This window comes from Bombus affinis, chromosome 16 (assembly GCF_024516045.1).
Source record: "Bombus affinis isolate iyBomAffi1 chromosome 16, iyBomAffi1.2, whole genome shotgun sequence".
Classification (NCBI taxonomy): Eukaryota; Metazoa; Arthropoda; class Insecta; order Hymenoptera; family Apidae; genus Bombus; species Bombus affinis.
Genome location: NC_066359.1, coordinates 1,437,501 through 1,456,255, shown reverse-complemented (window position 1 = coordinate 1,456,255; position 18,755 = coordinate 1,437,501). Strand labels below are relative to the sequence as shown.

Below are 18,755 nucleotides of genomic sequence, written 5' to 3'. Positions count from 1 at the left end.
TTCTCGCACTGTCGATTTCCGTAATATGTAACACCGATGCTTAAACTTTATACGTGTTCGCATTAGGCAACGATCCATCACGACGTCGATCGAGTTGAAAATTCGCTTTTGAATTCCGTATATGGTATTCGATGATGTGATAGAAGAAGAAGCTCTAACGCGACAAACGGCGAATGATAAACACAGGTTTTACAATGAACGTTTTATTCATCTTAAATTCTAACAACTTCGCACGTTTATTCATCTTAAATTCTAACAACTTCGCACGTTGTATCTCTCTTTAAATACTTCCGAGTATGTGGCCGATCGACGACATTCGGTTCACACCAGGTGTGTTTCTACGATCGACGATTTCTCCGATCAACGGCGCGCTAAACGTCAGCCGCAACTTACAACTCTAACTAACCTAGACACGAGCCCGCGTCAAGAATTAACCCAACGACGGAGCTACTATCGGAGATCCAGCAGAGCATAACTTAGGGTAAAAACATAGCGAGCAGATTTGGGTGGTGGTGTAGCCGACGCCCACTATTCAGCCGACTGTTGAGTCAGACGGAGGATAGACAAATAGTCAGCCGAATAGTCTGCTGCGGCACCGCCACTTACACCTGCTCGCTACTTTTTTACGTTTAGCTTAGCTTAGTTTTAGCTTCGCGATGGATTCCCTTAATAATAAATACGTCTCCGAATGCGATCGGAGTGACTCTGTGTAATCAATATCCGCCCGCGGCTATCGTTTCTATCCGCAACGCTTGTAATCGCGTAATCGAGCTAACGCGTTCGAGATCCGTTGGCCTCGGGTTCACGGCACGTAGAAGAGATCCTGTGTCAGCGATAGCGGTCGGCTACCGAGACGCGATAACCATAAATCTCTGGCCGACTCGTGGTCGATGCCGCGAATGGACCCGAGCAGACCCGAGTTCGCCGAGTCTCGTCTCCTGTTTCCGTCGAAAACGCCTTGTTGATACTTTGATGGCGTGAAACGTTGGCAATTGCAACGGCGTACGAATAGCGAAAAAATGATCGCAAAATGAAACGCACGAAACACGCGTTCGCGGAACGCGGAGAGAAGATAGAGACGTGGCAAAATATTGGAAAAACGTATGTTCAAAGGGAATAAGAAACTATCGGACGAAATGCCAACGACGAAACGCTCCATCGTGAAAGTGTTTAAAACGCTTTGCACATTGACGCGGCTGGGATGTGCACCGCGCCGGAGTACAGTTTCTTAGGCACAGACCTCCAACCAAAGACGAGAGCTTTGGCGAAAGGTTCCTCGCTACAACCGTCGCAGACGTCCATGATAGTTCTGACTTCACCTTCTGCTGGTTCCCTTTCGTCGTCCTTGTTTTCGTATTTTGGTAGTTGCAGACCGAAGTTGGTCAGGCCTACGAAATAATTGTTATCTAGGCCTTGACTAATGTAACCGTCGTCGACGATTAAACCGTCGCCTAGTTGCACCAGGCCTCGTTTCTTTTTCGTCGAGTCGCGTTTTTCTAACTTCCTGTCTTTCGCAGACTCCGCGTCTTCTCTTGGCACGAACGTTACCTGAAAACAAAATTCAGCGTCGTTGATGATCTTTCCAGTGCTTAGTCGACCCTGTATTTCCTTACAGCGTTTAAACTATGAATGTTTCTGATTTACAATCGTTTTTAATACGGAGGATCGAGAAAGGCAAACGTCAGAACCTGAGTTCCATGAAAATCGTAGCTCGTTGCTATGGAAAGCTTCCGAGATACAATGGCCGGCGGAACACCCTGTACAAACAGCCTTAGTCACGTCTCCTTGCGCGCGCAACGAAATTTCATAAATTTCGCGCGTATGATATACACCATACGATAACAAGTGCTCAGCCATTTTCGCCGACCACTTCATCCAAAATCATATCGCTCGTACGCATTCTAATTATAAAAATAATTCTAATGTGCATTCTGGTCTCTTACCTTCCCATCGGAAGGTTTTCCCTCTGAAACTGTCTCTTTGTCGATCTGCCTCTTCGCCACGCTGGACGCTTGCTCCGCGCTCGAATCCGACTCGTTGCTCTCGGCTTCAACAGCCGACGAATCCTTCTCTCTCTTAAAGAGATTGTGATACGAGCTGGCTCCTATGTCGGTTGTTTCGCTCGCCGGAGGCAAACTAACGCTAGAGCGTAAGTTGCCGAAGAATTGGCTGGATTGCAAAGGGAACGCTGCGGAGACGGAATTGGGATTCGCAGGAGGGAAGGGCTGCGGTGATGGATTGCGGGGAATCACCGCAGGATGCCTCAGGGTGACGCCTCCTTGAACGATTTGCAGCGGCGACCCTGGATTGATTTTTACCTGAAATTCAATGAGGTCAGCGGGTTCTGCGATGCTCTTTGAAGCTTAAATTTCCATAGATTGGATTTTAACGGTTTTAACGCGGCAGCAACGATAATTCGTGTGCATCGAGCAAGGAAATTGAACGAATCTAGCGACAGTCGTTTAAATTTAGGCGATGCAGCTGTATCGGAATTTTCCTGGCAAATAAAGCGAGCGCTACTGTATACCGTGACGTGGGTCAAACCTGATGATTGATTTGTCCAGCAGTGAGGTAGGGATGTTGCGGAAGGGGTCGGCCTGTTACGGGAGGACGCGTAGGTCTGGGCGTGTTGTTGGTGGTGTCGTGCTCGTAGTGATGGCCGTGATGGTGTTTGTGATCCTTGTGGGCTTTGCCGGCCGTCAGTGCGACCTCGTACAGCTGCACCATTGTTATTTCACCCACAAGACCGCCGGATCCTGAGCAAATGTGTTTCGTTAGAACAACCTTAGGAATGTAACGCGTATTACCGGCGTGTATGAGGAAAGTTGATGAAACGCTTTGGCACTGATATTTCAACATTTTCAAAACATGGTATAATGTACACTGTTGTAAGTAGAAGTATATCTACACTCTCAAATTATAGCAAATATGTGAAACACTCTTCTTCATGAAGCTCTTTGATACAATTTTCGTATCTGATTTTAGTTGTTAAATGCGATAGATGTTGTGCAGGGTAGCGTAAATGAATAAAAATTCATAGTCTGTATACGGAAAATGACATAGCACTACAGCCATAGTTGCCTTGGTTTTATGACGATTTGCGAATTCTCACCTGGAGGAGCGCCATCGCCTTCCAAAAAGCCGCCGCCCAGCTGTCGTTGCTCCTGTCCAGTGATCGCAATTCCACCCCCTTTGATGACGTGGCCGACCAACTAACGAGTCGAGAAGAAAGACAAGCGAGCGAATTAAGGTCACGCTGAATTAGCTGCAGGGTCTGTTTGTTAATCGCGCGTTACGTCGGAGAGCACCAGTTTTAATTTGCATCTGACAAACGAGTCGCAAATTGCCATTATAAACTCTGCGTTTAAGCACATCACGAAATGGACAGTTTTTTGTCACGTCACTTTCTTGCTGCACTGAAAATATTCCCGTTATTCAGCGCGCTTTAATCTACACTGACACAGTCCAAAGCGAGTACAGATACAGTTTCTATCAACTGCATTTGTATGAGCGAAATCTTCGCAGCGTCCGACTAACTGATCTTTAGCTGAGCGTTGATCAACCTACGCGAACTCAGCGGGGACACGCGTCATGTAACGCACATTCTCGTGGTCGATACAAGTTTGCAACGTTATCGTGCGTCCAAGAGCAAATATTCCACGTTTCGTGGAATTTTCTTGAACGAACTTGTCAGCTCCTATCGACTGAACAAAAGTCACAGACGAGAAGAATAGAGAAATAGGTGGATTCTTATGATATTGGCTTGGCAACTAAGTGATTGCGGATTTTGTCAATAGGTGGTATTGACAAAATCCGCAATCACTTAGTTGCCAAGCCAATATATCCCGACAAATTCGTACAGAGGCAGTTGTTTCAGAAGCTTCTACACGTACGTTGGACAAATGGAAAATCGGCGGGGATGGAATAAATAACGCGAAAAACGTAAATCTGTAAAGCGTCTATTCACTGTATTTGATCGGTGGCGAATGCGCGCGGAAAATACGAAACGCAAAACCTTCTATATCTCGAGGCGAAGTAAAATTCCTTTCACCGCGCATTCTCTACTTCGATTATGCTTATCCGCTTATCGCTTCGAGCGAAGCCGCCGCCCGTTCCTTCCTCGATATTCACCGGAACGAATAACTGAGTTTCCTGCCGAATGGGTTCGGCTATCTGGGTAGACTCGTACGGAGAAAATCGAGGCCGTGTACGGTATCGTAGAATATGCAGAAATATTTCTGCGTTGTATATTTTAGACGATTTGTAATATAGAGAGGTGCACGTGAAAGTGTAGGAAATTTTGAAATATTTTCTGCACACTTCCTGCTAGTCAACCTGACTATCTCGATATTTTTGAACGATAGCGTGAAACGACTTTCGCGTGAAATAGAATCGCGTTGACAAGACGAAGAGAGAGAGGGGAAGATAGCGAGCGCACGGAAACTCGCGGAAATTCGCACTCGTCTGGGAAAATTCTTCCCGCGATTTGCATCGCGTTGAACGAGACTAGCGAAGAGAGAAAAATTACGCAAGAGAATTCGCACGAATGCCAAGGAGAAATGGCTGGCAGCGTGGAATCGACCTAGAACCGGACGCGATTTCCTCCGGTGGAAGAGTACCGCTGCCGAAGATCGCTTTCTACTCGAGTTCCGAGTCACGGTATACCGCCTGCATGATCCACTTTCGAGAATTCATGGCGAAAACTATAAACACACAGCCAGACCCTGGCATTGCTCGCATATAGAAATCGCGCGCGTGTCTTGCCTTCGTAACGTAAAAGTGCATTATACTGTAGAAATTTCATGCACATGCAAGTCCATAAATATCCCGACACTTATGTGTTTGCGAATTCCGTACGAACATCTTGAGAATTTATTACCTTGTTCTATATTGTACCGGCCTTATTTTTGGACTATATCGAGCGATATTATGTACAAATAATAATACGATAAAATTGTTGTAAAGATAGGTAAGCTGAAACGTGTACGTGTACGTATAGAATACGAAGATGTCGAGATGATAAAAATTTTGTTTCCATAGTACAAACTGTTTACGACCGTTCGCGAAGAGACGCGATCGCGAGAGGCGTAAATTCTCGCTACGATTCCGATAGTCGACGTCGCGAACCAGTCATTCCCCTGTTTCGATCAGGATAACAGAGGTAGTTCAAATGATTGTAACACTGAATTAACAGGGTTAATATAAGCTACTATTTTAAACAATATTTAAAATTATAATTAACACGTTACAGCTGATTTAACGATGATACAATTAGTTTATTATTATAATTCGACTCGACTTTATGATATTCCTCGACGTATTCGTTTGACTAAGCGATCTCGATTTTATTTCTCTGAACCTCTCGACGCATTCGGTTTGGATCCTCATATGATACTGACCGCCCTTCGATCTTTTCCTTTGCCTTCTCTTGGAGACGACCCCCACCACGCTCGGGTCTCGCAACCGTCCGAACCTATGATCACGTACGCTACCTTTTTTGTGTAGGTAAAATAACGGACCGAAGGCGAATCGATGTTTTTCAGAATTCGCTGCTTGACGACAACTATGCGCTTACCGCCATATTGTGTATATCTCGCCGGTCATGTAAGACGATCTGTCTGCGACTAGTACTAAGGGAGACGGTTAGAAACACGGCCTATAGTGAACCTCGGGACGTAGCACAATCCGTTTATAATATGTTGATACTTGTTTGCCTATCGAACTTTACAATAATTGTATCGATATTATTTGTCTTTGATAACGTCAATATCATGGAACAACACGACAAATTCATGCAAGAAACTAGAGTATCAGATCTGCAAATACGCAAGTGTCCGGATATTTGCGTATGTGACTTTTTCTGATGTTAGAATCTGGTCTGGTTATGTACAAACAATAGCACGTGCAAAGCTTCCTTGTAAAGAAATCAAAAAATAAGAAATCGAGGAAACGTACAATAGAATCTTCCCGGCTGAAGTTTCATCGTCGAGAAAATCGATCTCGAAAATTTGCCAAGTAGATATGCTCGAACTTGCTTAATTATCGACTAGATCTGACTGAACGATCAACTGCAGGTTATTGGACATGGGAAAATAAATGACGCGTTTTACTCGCGTGCAACGCGCTTGAATTTTCCACGGCCGTTGGTAACGGTGCACTTTCACGGGCGCGAATTTTTTCGTCGATGGCTCGAGAGCTGGATGAAAAGCACGGCAAGCTCGCTTACCCTGTTGTTGAAGCCACGACCTACACGCTCGTCGTTGACCCAGATCTGCCATTCTCCTGTACGACCGTTCCAGCTTTGGCAGCTGTGATACCACTTGTTCAGACGGAGCGGATAATTCAATCTGTACAAGTTGTGCCCGTCGATGTTCATCATGTAGTAGGAACTCCTGGCGGTGTTGGCGACCCAGGAGAGGATGCCACGCGGTTGATCTCCCACTTGAAAGTCGAGTGGATTCCGTTAACGTACGCTTTCTGCGCATTTCTGCGTCTTCGAAGCAGGTTTGGCAAAAAGTGGCAAACTTCTACACCGTTTCAAATTTTAATGACAATTCTATACAGAGGCTTAGGGTATAAAAGTAGGATCGTTTAAGGAAAATTTGATGGGGAAGTTGCAAGGACAAACGTGGTTTACTGTTATTATTGGGTTGGCAGCTAAGTGATTGCGGATTTTGTCATTAGGTGGTAATACCAATTTTGCAAAAAGTTCAGTAAAATATCTTGATCACATCATGGAAAAAAACGGTATGCGACCAGGCAGAGATAACCTGAGAGCAATACGCGAATTTGAACGTCCAAAGAACAAAAAAATGTAAGGCAATTACTGGGGAAAATGAATTTTTATTATAAATTTATAGAAGATGCCTGCAAACTTTCAGAACCACTTCATAACTTATTAAGGAAAAATGTGGAATTATGAAAAAGAAGAAGCAAGCTTCAGCTTAAAACAATTTGATGGAACACAAAAAGCCGGAGATTGAATATCAGAGTATGAAACGGAGTGGAAAAAATTAAAAATCCAAAATGAGGAGAAGAAAATCAAGTGCTTGAAGATGTATTTGAAGTTATAGGCGTATCGTGTTGCAGACCAATCCTTGTTGCTAAAAACTTTTAGAAATGAAGTTTTCCAATTTTCCCAGCTGTACCATTAGGTGGCAATGACAAAATCCGCAATCACTTAGTTGCCAATGCAACAGTATCGTTGTATTCTTTACGTTTATGATTTAGAGAATAAAATTTACAATTTTGTATTTTGTACTCTCTAAGAAAAATTCTTTTAGGGATGGTTAAAGGAACGAAAAATGAATAGTAAAACGGATAGTCTGACCTGATTGCTTTAACTGTGGCAAATTAAACGACGCCTCGGGTACGGACGTTCCATACGATCGCGTCATGCTTATGTCGTATTTACGCGCGATTCGTCAGAACATTCGCCTCGAATCCGCTTGCGACACATGAATCCGCTTGAAACACATTGCGACAGTTTTTCCGGAATTCGAGGTTCACGCGTTGCGCCATTTTTATCGAATATTATTATTGTTATTGTTGTTATTGTTGTTGTTGTTACTATGCAAACAAAGATACGCGCGATGCGAGGAAAAATAAATTACGCGCGCGAATATGCAGCGTGTCCTGTTGAACAGGAAGCGATCAAACGTCTGGAAAGATACGAAAAAATATTTCAGAGAAAAGCCGTGCGATATCCAGGGGCAAACGCCGTGTTTTCATCCATTTGACCCTGCGATTAAACATTTTCGAACGGATACCTACATTCTCATTATATATTTTATTTTATCATATTTTATTATCATATTTGAAGCGACGTTTTAAAACACTGGAAACTCGTGTCCTTTGCACTTTAAATTATCGAGATACGAACTTTCAAATTCATTGTGACACCGATATTAAGACGTTTCTCACGGTGCTACGACCGGTATGGCACGAAATCCCAGTTTTCTGACATTTCCAAAATAGTCGGTGAGCCGCGAACAGTCGCTTCTGTTGGGTTGGCAACTAAGTGATTGCGGATTTTGTCAATATCACCTAATGATAAAATCCGCAATCACTTAGTTGCCAACCGAATAGGTCCTTGCATCGGTCAAATTTTGAAATTTGCTCACGTTTTCTCGTATTTTATCGATCGTATTTTTCCAAACGTTCGATCGTTCCCAATTGTACAGGACTTATACTGTACACGAAAGAGAAGAGCAACAAAGAAAAGAGAAAGATACCTGGGATCGAAAGTGTCCTAAGGACGATAAGGATTAATTATTGTTATGATTAATTAAAACAAAAAATCGACATCGTGTGGTGATCGGGGGGTTAAAGCAGGTAGGCAATTGGATGAACAGAGCGAAAATAGCTATAGATGAGACGGTGCAGTTGCGTGGTATATATTCCTAGCAAAAGGAAAGTGGTGATTCAGTTTCCACGAAAAGTGCGAGGCGGAACTTTCGCCTTTTCGCTCGTCCGGCCTCTTCGAAGTAAAAAAGAAAAAGGAAAAGGTGAAAGGGAAAGGAAACTAGCGGCGTGTCTCTCACCTGCGTACGAAAACAAAGGATGGTCGTTGCTGTGATTGTAGAATTTGGTCCACATGCACAACGTGAACTCCTTCATGTCCGGCAGCTGCGTCTTGTAGTGAACGTACTGCGGAAGGAAGAAAGCGATCGTTAATCAATGGAAATCGGATCCGTTCAGAGATCTGCGGCGTGGTCGCAGCGTCGTTTATAGATCAGAAAATTACACGACCGAGACACGTTCTTACGCGATTTGACTCGTTCCGCGATCGCCGAGAAGTAAACTCGATTTGTAAGCAACCGGAGAACCTGTCGGCGCCGCCGATTCTTTTTACCATCGTCACCTTTCCCTCTGCGTTTCCGCGTGTACACTGCGTTTCGCTTTCTATTGGCAAAATCGGTCGTATACATTGATCGCATATGTCGTAACTGGCGATACGACTAGGATAAAGGACGGTCGTAGGGGGAAAATTGAACCAGCAACGTGCAATACAATTTTTTCACGTTGAATTTTGTTTTTCGGAAAATTGATTTTGTATGTTTGTAAAGGTATATTCGTCGGTTTACGCAAAAATAATCGCGTATTTCGAAGCAGTTATAGATATCGAGTAACATCGAAAACAAATATTGTTGCAGTGTTTGTTAAAATAATAACTCGCGCAGTACATTCTCTGTACAGTATACAACTGTATAGAATATTTGTCAACATTTTTGTCCATACGATTTCTGTCTGTCAGAATAGAAAATATTTTCGAGAACGTCCAAAGTATACGATCAAATTTATCTAACGCTATGATCATAAACAGAAAGACCAGTTGCTGTATTTTTCAGCAAGACGATATGTCCGGGTATGTTGACGCTATGAAATTGCACACAGACAAACGAAGAGTCTATCTTCAGATAAATCATGTTTGTTTTATTATTTGGCTAGGATTAACACTTTGACTGCCACGTTGGTCTTTGGTGACCGGAGTTCTTTAACTTCCTATAATTGTAAAACTTGAATGAAAATTGACAGTTAGGGCGTTTTAAATATAACCGATAAATAGAAGATACTTTGAAATTAAAAGTGCCCCATTGAACAATTAAAAATATTTATTGGAACATCAATAAAAAAAAATGAGAACAAAGTGTTAAAACACTTTAAACATAAATGTGGCTCATCGATACAATCTGGACAATAGGTGGTCACCTTTTTGGTCCCATTATTAACAATTTTTTATCCTAACTGTTTAACATTTTTTTATACTCCTCTCTGCAAAATTTTCGTGCCAGATACGCTTGCCCTTTTCTCATCTGCATTTCGCGTCGCGATCTTTATTGAATAAGTATATTTGACATTTCTGGTGAATGGCACTGTGTAAGGTGCATTGCCAGTGCCATTCTAAAATCTGATAGCTTGATTTTTGTTTTTGTTGCTTGTTTATAGAGTATCATCGCGTTTGAAATTGATGTATTCAACAATAACTCTAAAGCTAATTTTATATACCACTTGAGGGTTCTTCTATGTGGTGTAGAATATGCTATCATTTGATCAGATAAATCTACAGCACATTTTCCTCTCTTCTAATCTACACTACCATGGGTTTATCACAAACATAATTTTCCCTACGGACCTCTAACATTTCAGCCGAATGTTTGGTCGAAATCATAAAAATAATCATAATACTGTTTACTAATATCTTCTACACGTTTCAACAATATATCCTGCACGTTTTGCCTACAACGAAATAACGAAAGCGAATGATTTGTTGAAATAAACGAAGCCTTGTTATACTATGTCGCTATCAATTGTTACCAAGGCGCCTCGGTGGTCACCCGTGACCAACAATAAGATGAACGGTCCATTGGAGAGGAATGTTGTCTTACATCATCAATTTATCATTGTTTTGCCATTATATGCTTTGAGTAATAAAAATACTCCCGTGACGTCCTGAAATGAAACATGTGATTTTGGCGTGGCAGTCAAAGTGTCAATATCATCATCATTATTATTATTATTATTATTATTATTATTATCATCATTTTTCGTAGTTCGTGGTTTTTGGCTTACGTTATACTTACGTTAGAATTGTGACAGACATTTAAAAAATACAAAGTAAATCGCTGCAGGATCGTTTACCGACAAGATGCTGTTCATTTCAATAAGAAAAAGCCTGTTACACGCATTGTGTAATTAGAAAGAGGCGTACGATTATCCAAGTAAAATGCGTTGGGAAAGAAAAGAAACAGCTTAATCGATTGCGTCTTACGTGGAACGATCTGTTGTAACGTAATCGTCGTGTTTCCCGATCGCACGGCTTAACCATTCCACGAGAACAAGGTCTTTGCCATAATTTCCTACTTTGCGTTTACGCATTCGCGTTGCGCAACAAAATCGTTCGACACGCTTCGAAATCGACTGCCAAGTGCGGCTCGATTTTCGCTGCATCTGTAGGCAAATGATGCGCGTCGGTGAATTAAGTCGGGAAATGAACTCGGGAGGAATAATAGCGGTGGAAAGCGATCTCGCGACAGTTCGATGCACTTGAACGTGGTGCTGCGTTCCACGCGAATTCCCGGGCGCGAGATTTACAACGAACGAGATAATCGAATTTTTGTTTAATTTACATCGTCTCATTGTTTCGCTCTTGCACGCACGCTTTTTACTAATTTGCTAATGAAACCAGCATGAAAGCCGTGTTTCTGCAAAGTGAAACAGTGTAAATTCGGCGTAGCCGACAGCTAGCGATGCGATCTGCGATACTTGGAATTTCCGTGCAACGTGTACGACGATAAAATCCAATCACTTGCAACCTGATTCGTATCTTGAAGCTTCTGCGAGCAGACACTCGAGATAACAGTCATTTTCGGCATTTTTTGGAAACAAGCCGCAGTAAAGGCTAATTTCTCGAAAGATGAAGAGGAGGAAGATAGTGATATTTAATTGTTCCCATCGCGAATAACAGTTGTGAACGATTAGCATTTTTTTTTTTGGCTATCGACGAACCGAATTTCATTTTGGTTACCGATAACCATAATCGATGGCCCGAAAACAATTCGTTCGCTTATCGTAAAATTTACTCTCGTTACGATCGATTATCGTCAATTGTTGTTAACGTTGCCGATAATTGGTATTCATATTCGTATTTGTAATTAGTATTCATCGATACGAAACAATTTAATTATGAAGCTTGCGTATACGTTTTATTAATCAAAGAAACGATATGAAAATATATGAGATAGAGAATATCTTCTGTTTCATATATTTTCATGCTGGATTTTCTGTTTAATAAAATATACAACTTTCATAACTAATCTTACTTATATTGTTAAATTTTAATCGTTTATATCGATCAAAAATATCAATTCTTATAGCTTAACTTTGAAAATTTGTCTTGCGTAACGATTATGACATCAGTTTGAAAATTTCGATCAGTTCCTGAGTCTTTGAAGTTTCTTGAGTTTTGATAGTCTTGCAGGATATTCGAAATTCTTAGCTCGAGAGTTTCAGGATGCAAATGATGTACAGCGAAGTCTGTACGAGGTTTATCCTATCGAAAGATCAGCAAGAAGAAAACGACCCACAGAATTCGACACGATCGAAGATTTTTCAAGATTTGCAAAACGAGCAACACTCGCAAACTAGTCAAAACCTACCAAGACTTAAATTTGAATCTGAAGATGATAAGATTAATTTAGAAATTATTTCAGTGTTAATACTAGAACTACCCATAGTTAACACGAAGCTATTTCTACCAAAACCAGTGAAAATGACTGGTCTTTAAAAAATACCTAATAATAGAATATTTTTATATTTATTGATTTATTATTTTCTTACGGAAGCAATTCCATGTTATATAGTACATTTTTGGAATTATTGATCCATCTGGAGCTATGATCCCTAAACGAAGGTTGACACGTTTATAAAATTGTAGAACCAGTCACTTTGACTGGTGTGGTGTTTCCAGTGTTAGCATCTAGCGATCGATCCGGAATTTTCCTGATAACTGATATCGTCATATCGAGTGATAGGCAGTAAAAATTTGGAAAACGCGTGGCAAGTTGTAGAAAACGAGGAAACTGGTTAATTGGGCTTCGATAAACTGATTGCAGCACCCTTTTGCACTTTGACAAGTACCAGTCATTTTCACTAGTATTGGTATAAATAGCCTTGATGCAAAATTATTTTCAGTTTGAATACATAAAAAACAAAATAAAATTCGTTATATTATTCTTTTAGTTATCGCTGCGAAAGTCATTACATCATTGCGGAAAAAGATATAACGCGAAGTAAGAATTTTAAAATAAAATTGCAAAACCAGTCAATTTGACTGGTGTGATAGTTCCAGTGTTAATTTTGTCGAATGGAGCGTATGAAAGACGCAACCTTCCTTGTCTTTCGTACAATAAGTCGTGCAATAATTAAAATTAAAATATCCTGTTCAAGTACCTCGATACTCGTTTCGTAAAAATTAAAAAATTATATCTGACGGTGTATAAAAAAGTGTGCAGTTCTATCGAAGAAAACAGGTGACGTTGAAATCACACGAAGGCACGTCCGACTAAATAAGATTCCTGACCATCCCAAGGTATCTGCCTCGAAGCAAAGTTACGTTACACGTTATAATTTAGCAAATGTTTGCGTGGGTCGATTAAACTAGACCAATCTCTACAGGAAATGTTCGTCTAAGAAATTTTGCTCAAAAATAAAATATTCGGTTGGCAACTAAGTGATTGCGGATTTTATCATCGGATTGTATTGACAAAATCCGCGGTCACTTAGTTGCCAATCGATCGAAATCGAGTTGTTGTCGAGTGTAAAACTAATCGGAATGTAGCCTATACACCTGGCTCGATGTATCGACGAACTTGGTATGACCGGTTGGTCAGAATTTGTTGCTTTTGCGTGTTTCATCAGCCTTGATCGGTGGCACGGAAAACGAAGCGGCGAGCAACAAAGTCGGTCGATTTCGAGAACTTCTGAAAAGAGCAGAGTCTCACTCGCGTGTCGCGTTTTCTCCTACTTTCGTTGCCACGATTCGTGTCGTTTTGTTCGCATCGAGGCTCTCTCGACCGCGGCCAAGCCTTCCAGTACGCAACCACGATATTTCGTTTTGCAGCAGGAAGCGCGTCCCGTGTAAATAAAAAAGAAAACAATTGGCAGTCTATTGAAAGATCGAGTTAAAACAAATTTCCCTTGACAATTGACAGAGCCAACGCTCTGGACAATTGTCAGCCCTTCGTCCGCGTACTGCGTCCTTTTCCATGGGAAACGAAATCTTCTTTGAAGAGAAGCTATCAGATGATATTCGGGAGAAATTTTGAAAAATCGTACGAGAATTTTTGCCGCATTTCATAAAGGATGGACTGCTTTTTACACTTAGTATAGTCGTTTAGACTCAGGCAACGTGCAAACGACGCGAGTAAAAATGAGCTTTGGTGTCGCAGGGTTCGAGCAGACGCGTTAAATTAAATTATTTCACACCTCGCCCTATCTTCGTTCACGCTCTGTTGATCTGCATTACAATTTCATCAATTTTCAGAATTTTTTAGTGAAACTTTCACGCGATATTTTAACGAGTCCATAACAGAAAAACGAAGTTTCGAAATTCACGAACCAGCTATATAGTTCATATCTAGAAATTGATTGCTAAGTCTGTTAGGTTTGTTCACTTAGGTGTATCCGAGGCGAGAGTGAGAAACGTGTTAAGACTCGATGAAATCGAAAGGTACGCCGGCTCCTCCAGCTGATGATGTATCGCGTACATTCGCCTCTCTAATTCAAAATCGTTTAATCATAGTCTAGTTGTGTTTTAACTGGAGAAACCTTAGAAATCGGATTAACATTCCCATCGGAACTATTCATCTGTAATTGTTAATAATTATTTGGACAAAGCTGCTGTTAAATACCTGCTGCTGATAATATAACGATTATAATATCAAATCGCTATCGCTGAATTTCACGTACAATGTTAGAGAATAAAAGCGCAAGCATTGAAATAAACGGAAGTAATTGTCGTGTGAAAAGTACGAGACCCGTGCACAACCGCGTTAACTCGAAAAATGCTAAGATGAGAAAATTGCAAGACAAATATCCAATGATTTGTCGCGAGATCATATTTCTTTTACATTAAATCATTGCGGAAAAAGATATAACATGAAGTAGGAATTGGAAGATAAAATCGTAGAACCAGTCATTTTGACTAAATTTTGTGATATTTCTAGTGTTAACGTCTAGCGATCTAGCGATCGATCCGGAATTTTCCTGATAACGCCATATCGAGTGATAGGCAGTAAAAATTTGAAAAACGCGTGGCAAGTTGTAGAAAACGAGAAAACTGGTTAATTGGGCTTCGATAAACCGATTGCAGCACCCTTTTACATTTTGACAAGTACCAGTCATTTTCACTGGTATTGGTACGAGTAGCCTTGATAGAAAATTATTTTCAGTTTGAATATATAAAAAGAAAATAAAATTCATTATATTATTCTCTTAGTTATCGTTGCGAAAGTCATTACATCATTGTGGAAAGATATAAAATGAAGTAGGAATTGGAAGATAAAATTGTAAAACCAGTCAATTTGACTGGTGTGATAGTTCTAGTGTTAATTATCTTTCTGTTTTATTTATTACATCGGAGTTTCATATTTTATGTTTTCAAGGCTTAGGAAAATGTAAGTAATAAGAGATTGAGAAATGTAAGAGGTGCTTACATTCTAAGATCAAGTTTAAGCTGCAGGTTCGACCGCGTAGAATGTTAAGCTCTGTGATCGGAAGTAGAACGTAAACGTGAACCAAAGTAGAAGACAAGCACTGTGATAAATAAATAAATTTCTAGTAGAATTCACCAGGCAATTTCGAAAGGGAAACACCGCACAATGCGCAAGTACGCGTTACGATCTTCGCAAAGACACCAGTGTACTTAGTTTTGCTTAAATTCGCGAATAAATTGCATAAAGGAAATCTGACAGGAAAGCATGATTTTAAATAAGCGATCAAGGTCGAATTTATTATTTGATTAAAATTAAAATTAAATTAAAAGTGTTAACGGAACGATCAACGAGACGCACCGTGTGCGTCAGTAAAGGACGAATAGTGAATTTTCCTTACCTCGAAGTAGAGTTGCTGTTTCATAGCGATTTTATACAGTGTACATCTGTCTTCTTCGTGTTGTGCCAGCAGCGACGAGCTTGCTGCGTCGTAAAGAGGCTGTGCACTTTCGAAGATAGCGGCGGTGCCTTGGTGCAGGGCGCTGGCAGTTGGCGTTGGAAACGACGGACTCCAGGAGGTAGAGATCGCCTGGGCCGCGGTTAGAAACCCGTAGAAAAACGCAAGGATCCACATGATTCTCCTCGAGGAATCTGAAAAATATGTGCTAATGAAAGATTCGCTGACATAGCAAGTTTGAAAGCGAAACGCATGCGACGTTCAATTTGCATGGAATTTGCATATGGAATTTATATTCTTTTGAAATTGGATTCGGTGAAGATAGTTGGGCAAACTAATTACAAGAAATTATAGATAGCACAGGTACAAACTGGAGGATATCACGAGCCGCGAATTATTATCGAAAGATAATGATCGATGCAGGAAGTAGCCAGTCGAAGGATGGAACGCGTCTCGTTGAACGTTAGGTTGTTACGCGAGAGGCTTGCTGTTGCAACATTTCATTCACCTAAGCGGAACGATATCGCCTGCAAAACGAAAGAAAATCAACGCTTTTATCGAGCGTTGCGTTGTAAAAGCGGTGAATTCTCGCGGGTTTCACCCCACGTTGATTTGGCCGAATGCAACGCTCGCTCAAACACCAACGAAATTAGCGACAGCATAGGGCAAGGTTGTACGGTATCCAGCGCTTTAACTTCCTTTCGCTGTGACTTGTTTCGCAGTTGGTAAAATTCGAATTCGGAAAAAGTGCAGGGAAATCGAAAGAAATAAGAGGAAAGTTGAAACTCGATGAAAGAAGAGAAATTATTTCTTGTAATCTAACAATGAGTTTTTACAAGAAGTAATTTAATGTACATAATATAATTAATAAAAAAACTATAGGAGAAATGATAAATAAATCTCTGGGGCACGTATTTAGTCCCTAAATCGGAGGAAAAATATAATTCAATTAACAGTAGAATTTAATATACAGGGTGGTTGGTAACTGGTGGTACAAGCGGAAAGGGGGTGATTCTACGCGAAAAAAGAAATCGATATTGTAGAATAAAAATTTTTCGTTTGAGGCTTTGTTTTCGAGAAAATCGACTTTGAAAAAAACAAAATTGAAAGAAAAGATTATTGTAGCCTTTCGTACTTTAAAACAATCGAATACGTTAGAAAGTGTTCATAGAAATTTAATTAGAAGAGCAGAAGTATGTGTTCGGCAGAATGGGCAACATTTTCAGTAATTTTTGTAATAATAAACTTTATGATTACTTCATATTATTTCATTATGTATTCCTAATTTTCCGTTACGGCAAAAACAAACTTAAACTGCGATAATATCCATCGAGGCAACGATCTACAGTGAGATCGGTTATAACGAGACGCGATAAAGTGCACGCGTACCGAGCGAAAATTCAAAGTTGATTTTCTCGAAAACAAAGCCTCAAACGAAAAATTTTTATTCTATTTTTTCGACTTCTTTTTTCGCGTAGAATCACCCCCTTTCCGTTTGTACCACCAGTTACCAATCACCCTGTATATTGAGTTGGCAACTAATTGATTGCGGATTTTGTCATTAGGTGGTATTGACAAAATCCGCAATCACTTAGTTGCCAACGCAATATGTATTATTAGGTTGTCCGAAAAGTGTCTTTCTTTCGCGGACACGTCCTTTACAACAAGGCATCCTGATACAAACATGAAACCTAATCTGTCCAATGTTGTGATCTTTATTTTGATAGAACAAAATGGATCATACGTAATTCGATAAAATAATATAAGAAAGAAAATATTCTAAAACGAAAGAAACTTTTCGGACGACCTAATACATTCTACCATCTACTAACTATCAATAGTTCGAACAAAAAAATTCTTTTCCCTTAGAAAATAAGACCATATGCTTTATCTATTACCACTTCAAGTTGCTTCTAATTTCTCATTAAAATTGTTCTAGCGGCAAACGAGTCTACTGCCGCGTTATTTAGCTCGGTTTTCCGAATATCCATCGTTCGAGATAACGATCTGGTTTAATCGAAATTTCAAAAGTTATTTCGATATCCTGCCGGTGGTTTCCAGGCAGAATTAAAAGCTGACGCGTATATACAGGGTGACCCGCGCAACTGTGCCAAATAGAGACTATTAACACTGAAACAGCACAAGATGTAAAACGAATCCCATTAAATAAAATCAAACGCTATTTAATGACGTTCATTTTCATATACAAATTTAACCTACTAAATTAAGTATCCTAATTTACGTCTACTTGGCGTATCAAACGCTATACACTTTATACGGGGTATGTCGCGCAACTGTGCCAAACAAGAGCTATAACGCTGAAACAGCACAAGATGTAAAACGAATCTCATTAAATAAAATCAAACGCTATCGAATGACGTTCATTTTCACATACAAATTTAACCTACTAATTTAAGTATCCTAATTTACCTATACTTGACGTATCAAACGCTATACACTTTATACATCTGGCTACGAAATCTTGGAAATACCGTCACTTGCAAAACCAACGTATACACCAGATAGCGTTTAATCTCGCTTAATGAAATTCGTTCTATCTTCGTCCCATCCACCGCTTCAAAGCTGCAGCTTGTTTTAGCTACGCTGAACACCTTGTATGTACGTAGCCTGATCCGATGGATATTGGTATCTCGGTGTGTAGCGGAGGGAAAGCCGATAGAAAATTTGGTGGCGGAAATCGGTCAATATAACTCACCGAGAAGCAATCACCGATTTATTCGCGGCGATAACGAGAGGTAGATGTTCGCGGTCTCGAAACGGAAAGGTAACTGTCCGTTCGTTCAGTTCGACGTAGGCCTCGTAAACTCGTAAGAGGTGTGCACACCTCCTACCCACTTTGAATCGCCTTTTTCTCTCTCCTCCAGTCTCGCACATCCTACGATTCACTACGAGCCCAGAGAATGCTTGTACAATGTACAATCAACTCTCCTTTTCTCCGTATACTGTCGAGTCAACTGGCGCGTTTTTCTCCTTCGTATTTCTTTCTTATTTAATCTCGTAATACGCGATACAGCCACGTATCCTGACAGCAATTAATTGCATCTAGATCTTTGTTTATCGTAGCA

At 40.5% G+C, this 18,755-nt stretch overlaps 2 protein-coding genes across 6 annotated transcripts in view; one reads left to right on the top strand and one right to left on the bottom strand.

The window, feature by feature from the left end:
- LOC126925220 (uncharacterized) overlaps positions 1-18,755 on the top strand; it is a 161,014-nt gene that overhangs the window by 78,562 nt on the left and 63,697 nt on the right. The window lies entirely within an intron of this gene.
- Positions 715-18,610, bottom strand: LOC126925238 (uncharacterized). The gene is made up of 8 exons (XM_050740585.1): positions 18,386-18,610; positions 15,613-15,863; positions 8,544-8,649; positions 6,227-6,441; positions 3,113-3,212; positions 2,545-2,756; positions 1,944-2,318; positions 715-1,548 (listed from the first exon to the last, which is right to left on the bottom strand). Exons 2-8 carry the CDS (start codon positions 15,844-15,846, stop codon positions 1,171-1,173), a joined length of 1,620 nt encoding a protein of 539 aa, XP_050596542.1. The 5' UTR covers positions 15,847-15,863; positions 18,386-18,610; the 3' UTR covers positions 715-1,170.

Bases quoted from the DNA above. Each gene is read 5' to 3' on its own strand.
- LOC126925238 (XM_050740585.1), bottom strand. From the start codon at position 15,846: ATGTGGATCCTTGCGTTTTTCTACGGGTTTCTAACCGCGGCCCAGGCG. The intron at 6,442-8,543 runs GTGAGAGACACG...TCGACTTTCAAG, and splicing joins TCCTTTGTTTTCGTACGCAG to TGGGAGATCAACCGCGTGGC. The intron at 3,213-6,226 runs GTAAGCGAGCTT...TCGACTCGTTAG, and splicing joins GTCGTGGCTTCAACAACAGG to TTGGTCGGCCACGTCATCAA.